The sequence below is a fragment of the Pyricularia pennisetigena genome, chromosome 3 (genome assembly GCF_004337985.1).
Source record: "Pyricularia pennisetigena strain Br36 chromosome 3, whole genome shotgun sequence".
Taxonomy (NCBI): Eukaryota; Fungi; Ascomycota; class Sordariomycetes; order Magnaporthales; family Pyriculariaceae; genus Pyricularia; species Pyricularia pennisetigena.
Genome location: NC_043742.1, coordinates 2,142,970 through 2,149,764, shown reverse-complemented (window position 1 = coordinate 2,149,764; position 6,795 = coordinate 2,142,970). Strand labels below are relative to the sequence as shown.

At 52.4% G+C, this 6,795-nt stretch overlaps 4 protein-coding genes across 4 annotated transcripts; 2 read left to right on the top strand and 2 right to left on the bottom strand.

The window, feature by feature from the left end:
* Positions 1-267: 267 nt before the first annotated feature.
* On the top strand, positions 268-1,271 carry PpBr36_02494 (uncharacterized protein; the record flags this gene model as incomplete). Its single annotated transcript, XM_029889675.1, has 2 exons — positions 268-682; positions 835-1,271. The coding sequence occupies 2 exons, from the start codon at positions 268-270 to the stop codon at positions 1,269-1,271; spliced, it is 852 nt and encodes a 283-aa protein (XP_029754263.1).
* A 269-nt stretch (positions 1,272-1,540) lies between these two features.
* Positions 1,541-1,879, bottom strand: PpBr36_02493 (uncharacterized protein; the record flags this gene model as incomplete). The annotated part of the gene is made up of 1 exon (XM_029889674.1): positions 1,541-1,879. The coding sequence occupies one exon, from the start codon at positions 1,877-1,879 to the stop codon at positions 1,541-1,543; it is 339 nt and encodes a 112-aa protein (XP_029754264.1).
* A 256-nt stretch (positions 1,880-2,135) lies between these two features.
* Positions 2,136-3,194, top strand: PpBr36_02492 (uncharacterized protein; the record flags this gene model as incomplete). Its single annotated transcript, XM_029889673.1, has 3 exons — positions 2,136-2,719; positions 2,832-2,985; positions 3,108-3,194. The coding sequence occupies 3 exons, from the start codon at positions 2,136-2,138 to the stop codon at positions 3,192-3,194; spliced, it is 825 nt and encodes a 274-aa protein (XP_029754265.1).
* Positions 3,195-4,007: 813 nt separating this feature from the next.
* Positions 4,008-5,655, bottom strand: PpBr36_02491 (uncharacterized protein; the record flags this gene model as incomplete). Its single annotated transcript, XM_029889672.1, has 4 exons — positions 4,008-4,391; positions 4,511-4,818; positions 4,956-5,281; positions 5,354-5,655. The coding sequence occupies 4 exons, from the start codon at positions 5,653-5,655 to the stop codon at positions 4,008-4,010; spliced, it is 1,320 nt and encodes a 439-aa protein (XP_029754266.1).
* Positions 5,656-6,795: the final 1,140 nt, after the last annotated feature.

Sequence of the window (6,795 nt, the reverse complement as noted above, 5' to 3'; positions counted from 1 at the left end):
GTTCCAGGCAAACGGCAAGGAGTGGGTTGCCTGCCGGGCCATCTGTTAGTTTCCCATGCTACTCAAGACCAGCTGGAGAAATAAGGCTATACGAGCAGACCTATCGTGAGCCCCCGAAGAAGAAAAAAAAAAACCCCTTCGTCATTCATGTCTTCAGCTGCAACCCTTTGAAAGGCCGCATAGCCTGTTTTACGAGCGCAGGAATAAGAGTCGAGATTCGGGGTTTCAGCCCTACGGCGACTAACGAGACGCGAAGAAAAAGAAACCATGTGGTTAAGCGCACTGTTGCTTCTGGCGCTCGGCGCCACGGCGCGCGCGCAGGACAGGACCCGGGAGCATGTCGCGCTCTGCGACTGCAGGAACGGCGCGGACGTGGTTTCCTCCCAGATGGCATACTACCTGGGAGAGCCCGACTCCACGCCCGTGGACGTCGCGACCGTTCCCAACACTCCCAACGGACAGGCGAGGGTGTGGCCCAGCGCGACGACGTCGGCCTTTTTCACGCTCACAAATGTCACCTTCACGGCGAAGCTGGGCCCGCAGGTCGAGGTTGGTGCTTTTGCGGGCACGGGGACCAACGGCTGGCCGGCACCGTTCAACTGCTGGTTCAGACCGACTCAGAAGCTTTACGTATACGACGGGTGGGAGTGTGCCATGGTGTACGACTGCTCGCATGATGCTGGTGGGTGACTTTCTTTTCTTTTTTTTTTTTTTCCTCTCTTTTATTACCCTCTTTCAACCCTCTCCCCCCGCTGGTATGCCTCATTCGATCAGTTTTCTATTTAAATTTCTGATTGGTCTAACTAACTGCCCTGAGTGACTTGGTTTAATCAGCAAATTCTACTACGCCCTCCACAACAACTGGCGCAACGACAGGCAGACCAACTCGCTCCGCTACGCAAACAGACTCCTCTGGCATCTCTACCCCTGCCCTGATTGGCGTCGCCGTGGGATCGGGTGTGGTGGCGATAATAGTCATTGGTGCCGTTGGCTTCGTGTGCGTGCACCGTCGGCGGGCCCGTGAAGCCAGGAGGCAGTTGGAAGAGCAGCGGCTGCAGTCGCCACCAAAATCACCATACGGCGGCGTATTCGACGCCGAGGGCAGGTGGCATCAAACTGTGAAGCCCGGGCCGCCGCAGGAAATGGACGGTCAATACCGAGGCCTCGAGGTCCACGCCGGCCCGACTGGTGGCTACAGGGAGATTGACTCGAGGGCGGTGAAAGCCGAGGTTTCAGGGAATCGACCACATAGCAGCTTGTACCGGGGTTGAAGGGCGTCGAAGACATTCACGAAATAAAATAAAATAAAACCAAACCAAAATAAAACCGGCGAGTTATATCTGGTGTCCATGTACATTCCTGCGCCCATACATGTCGCGGCAACTCGCATAGACGTACAAACGATAGTCATGCCGATCACGTTCTATTTTACGTTGAGTCTCTGATCGAAATGATCGAAAGAATAGGAGACATCTGCCGTCAAGATAAATGAGATGTGTGCTACTTGCGGGCGCCAAGCACTCCCGATTGGTGGCAATGGTCAGCCAGTCGCATATATTAGGGCTCCGCAGTTTCTCCAGTTACGGACGACAAATGAAAGCAGCAGGGCAAAACCCCGGAACGAAACAGGCCGCCAAGACAAGCGGCACACTCCATATTGGGCCCAACGGCCTGGATTGGCCCGCGCTAGGATCTTCGGCCTCGCCAGCCGTCTGCTCCCCGGACTCGCTCGCTCCGACCACTGCCGCTTTCGGAAGTCGCTGGTGGCGCTTGGCGCCCCCGTGACAAACCGAAGAATGCAGTGCCAGCGCTCCCACACGGGCTGAATCAGTTGTCGCAATTTCCCCAGCGCTGGTGATCCTGGATGGGCAGGCTTCATCTCTTTCTCGCCTGGGCGACCGACTTGGCCCTTTCGCCTCTTGATTGAGTTTGGTCATGGCGGCCGTGTCCCAAGAATCTTGGCCCTATCTGACAGTTGATGGTTCCATACACACTTTGACGGCAAACAAGTCGGCCAAGGCCGGAAGGCCCCTGCAAGATGGTGGGTTGACGTTTCTGATACTACCGTCAGAACAAGACGACATCTCCGTCTTGTCTGATATAAAAATGAACCTCACATCCACCTTCCATGCTGCATGAGAAGAAGAAAAGCCAGCCTCGTCTCATCTCGCAACATCTCTGCCAACCTGTTCCCCCTCCCCCTCCTTTCTCCCCTCACCTTAGCAGCAAACATGAAGACCACAATCCTCAGCCTCTGCGCCGCCAGCTTGGCGTCGGCGCACACCATCTTCTCGTCGCTCGAGGTGGGCGGCGTCAACCAGGGCATCGGCCAGGGTGTGCGCGTGCCCACGTACAACGGGCCCATCACCGACGTCACCAGCATGTCGATGGCCTGCAACGGCGAGCCGAACCCGACCCAGTCCACCTCCAAGGTCATCACGGTCCAGGCCGGCCAGGACGTCACGGCCGTCTGGCGCTACATGCTCTCCACCACCGGCTCCGCCCCCAACGACATCATGGACAGCACCCACAAGGGCCCCACCATGGCCTACCTCAAGAAGGTCGACAACGCCGCCACCGACAGCGGAATCGGCGGCGGTTGGTTCAAGATCCAGGAGGACGGCCTGCCCGACGGCGGTCAGGGCCTCTGGGGTACCGAGAAGGTCATCCAGGGCCAGGGCAAGCACAAGATCAGGATCCCGCAGTGCATTGCGCCTGGGTAAGTTTTCTTTTGATGTTTTTTTTTTTTTTCTTTTGTTTTTCATCCGATTCCCGAGGCCCAGTCAACAAGAGTAAACATTGCATACTGACACGTCCCCTTTGCTTCTTAGTCAATACCTCCTCCGCGCCGAGATGTTGGCCCTGCACGGTGCCGGCAGCCCCGGTGGCGCCCAGTTCTACATGGAGTGCGCGCAGATCAACGTCGTCGGAGGCACCGGAACCAAGACCCCGTCGTCGACCGTCAGCTTTCCCGGTGCTTACAAGGTTCGTCCACCATCCTGCCCGCAGTCATGGAAGCTTGCTTTTTTTATATTCAAAGCAGCATGATTGAGATATATTGCGGGGAGCAATCAAGCTAACAGGCGCTTCGTCTTTGGTCATTACAGTCAAGCGACCCCGGCGTCACCCTCAGCATCTACTGGCCCGTCGTCACCAAGTACCAGATCCCCGGCCCTCCTGTTTTCACCTGCTAAAGGAGCATACACACCTGGGGTGGGCTGGACTGCGCAGAGTATTGCGAATCTGGAAGGCCTGGATAAGGGCGAGATGTTTACTTATTCTTCTCATTTTGTTATACCTACGCTTTGAGCATCTGCATGTATAAAGTTTTCTTTCACCGCTCACCTTGAGCATCAAGACTTATATTTAGGGCTGCTACGGTTATTGAAGGTGCCAATATCATACTGTTTTTGAAAAAAAAAAGATATCTCGTATTTCCATGTTGTGAAAGATTGATATGTAGGAGGATCAATTGGAGGATTTCTGCTTTGAAAAAAAAACCAGCAGATGAATCCGTCTTGCCATGAACCTAGAGTAATGCTTCTCAGAGACAGGTACAAGAAACGGTTCTATGACTGCGTAGCCTCGGGCTAGCAATGCTACAAGTCCCCGGGAAAAAAGGCTGAGCGTACAGACATGTGGACTCGGAAGCCGCGATGAAGAAAACTGCAGCAACAACATAGCGGCCAAGACTTAAAAAAAAAAAAAAAAAAAAAAAAAAAAAAAAAAGGTCTGCCATGTACTTAAAAGTCCGAAGAGCCGAGATCAGCAAGAACCACTCAGTGATGTGAGAATTATTACAAGTCCCCCGTATGCTCCAAATGCAACAAAAGAAAAAGAAAAAGAAAAAGAAAAAGAAAGAGACTTCAGCCCTTAGACATGATGAGTCGAGATTCTGTTCTTCACTCGAACCATTACCATTATGAACGGCTTGAGAATAAAAAGAAAACAAAGAAAGAAATCGCCAAAGCACGCCCTCGCCACAAAATCCAGCAACCCCCAACGTCTCAGTCTTGAATGGGCACGAGGCCCTCGGCCGTGCACAGGCGGTGAGCAAAGGGGTGCCTCAGAGCAGAGGCGGCGTCGAGGCGGTCGTCTGGCTCCCAGCGGAGGATCTGGCGCATAAAGTCCAGGAACAGGGCTCCGGGCTCGCCCTGCATGGGCCTGGGCAGCATGCTCTCGAGGGTGTAGGTGCGCGGGAACAGGTCGACGGGGCCGACCCACTCGCAGTTGTCGTCCCAGTAGAGGTGCGCTTTTTCGCTCTTCTGGTAGAAGCTGAGCGGGGGCGGGCCCATGAGCGACACCATGGCGGCGAGGTGCCGGGCCTCGCTGAGGGGGTCGTCGTCCGAGTAGATGGGGAAGACGCTGCGGTTTGTGAGCATGCGGAAGAGCTGTCGATAGGGACGAGATTAGACGTATGTTTCTTTTTTTTTTTTTTCATCACAGTGGAAAAAGGCAGACGTGATCATTGATAGGCTTGGAAATACCAGACAAACAAAAAAAGACTTACTGCGATTGCAAGGCACCACATGTCAATCTTGTAGCTGAATTCCATCTCCAGAATCACCTCGGGCGGTCGATACTGCTCGGGCATGAGCATCATGCCTGTCTGGGGCTGGTCGAGCGGGCAGATTCGAGCGCTGCTAAAGTCGCACAGAACCGCAGAGGGCCTGGAGTTGTAAATCTGCTGGGTGACGTGGATGATACGGCCATCGGGGTAAATCTTTCTCGGCGATGGGCTGTTGAACTCGACCTGTTCGTACAGCGAGACGGCAGAGTCGTCGCTGAATTTCAGTAGAATATTGCCCCCGTGAACATCTAATTTTTGTTTGATAAGAAAATAAAATTAGCAAAAAAAAAGACCCTACCCATGAGAGGAAGCAGATTGATGAACAGACGAGAACAAGCCCTGTTGGAATCTAGGTGTCAGGTTATCATTTGAGATTCCCACTCACCGCCGTGAATCACCTTCGCGTGAGTGTGGAGGTAGTCGAGGGCTTCAAGTATTGCACGAGCAATGATGACCACAAACGCCTCTCTAAACTTTCTGTCCTGCAGCTGCAGCTGCAGCGCCCGCACGCAGAGGCTCAGCGGCAGCAAGACGAAGACGTCGTGAGTGCCTCCTGGTCCCTCCAGCTGAAAACGACTTTCCGCGATTCGGATGGAGAGTCGACCGCGGTGATTCTCGCACACGAGGCCGCTCTGGAAGTGATAGTAGCAGTTGAACTCGGCGCTGGACTCGCCATGTACATAGACCTTGAGCGTCACATATCGATGCTCGCTAGGACGGGGCCCATTGGGTCAGCAAACTTTTGCGTCAAGTGAGATAAGCGGGTCGGAGACTGAGGTTTACTTGAGATCTTTTGCGAGCCATAATGTAGACACGGAGCCATAGCCAAGCTTTGTGATGACTTGGTATCGGTCGTTCAGTACATCACCAATGTGAACCGGATAGAAGAGGTTCGGTTCGTAATAGGCGAAACGCTCCTCTTCAATCTTGACGCCTGGATCTAGAATCTTGAACCCCGTCGTTGGGAACTGCTTGGGGCTCTCGGGACTCGGGTTGACAGGCTCTTCCTTCATGGATTCTGAGTCTGATAGAGAATCATACTCCGACGAGGACGCCTCGGTAGACGCGTCACCCGTAGATGACATCGTCGAGATGAGGTGGTAATGATGAATATCGATCAAGTGAACAAAAAGGCGAGATGAATTATGTAGTGTTGACGTAGAGCGGAATATGTATTGGGCTGTGGTGAATGGAAGGGCAGAGATAAGAGATAAGCTTTTGTTTAGTTCTAGAGTGTGAGAGTGATAAAAAAACTAAGTGAAGTTTAGGTGGAAGTGAGAACAAGCTGAGAAGCTAACTCGCCCTGCTCCTCTAGTCTTACGTGTATAAAAGATTAACATGAAAGTCAATGAGGGCGTTTGCCTGCCAGTGGTCCAGTGGATTTCACGGGCTAGTGTAACAAAATGGATGGCTTGACCCAATTCAACCAAATCTAACTGGTCCGCCGGTTGTGCCTGTTGCTGTGTCTACTCCTTTTTTCCATTTTCAACAAGTGCCCCAGATATCTATGACGTGACGTATGATTACAAGACTTAGAAACTCGACAATCTCTTGTGAGCTTCATAAATAACCTCTGTACCTCGTCTGGAACGATAGTGATTGCACTGATGATAGCCATGAGTTTGGTCTGCTGGAGTATCCCCTTTTTAAACGCGCTGTGCTTTGCTGTGAGATATCACCCTTAGCTTCATCCGGAACGGTTTGGTTCTTTTCGTTCATCCCGTACAGTCGGACGGCTTCTTCAAGTTTGGACGCGTCTTCTTGATTTCGTCCACCCTCACGAACCACTCAAATCATAAATGAGATGCCCGTATTTGTTTTTACGTATATGCCTGAGGCAACTGTTGGCGCTTTGAAGCCTACAGTGTGGAAAGTTATCAACCTACCGTTATCGGAGACGAAATTCAAGGATGGTCGATACCCAGTTGCTCACAGGCTTGGCTTTGATGGCTACTCTATCATGTGATGACTGTTGGCCCGACATCACCAGCTAGGTAGCTAGGATTCTTTGTGAGCCCTCACGGAAGAAGCACACTTTGAAAGAGACGAGTCAGTGATTATCAAAGCTCTCTTAGACCAGACTCGACATGTGCAGAGCATCTATCTATCATGAATCTGCTGGAATATTCCTCTTCCAAGATCTCAAGGGTATCCCACCTGCCTCGCACGAGTTTGCCTGCTGTAAGACACCCATCTGAGAGAGAATTCTATTGATGTTTTTTTTT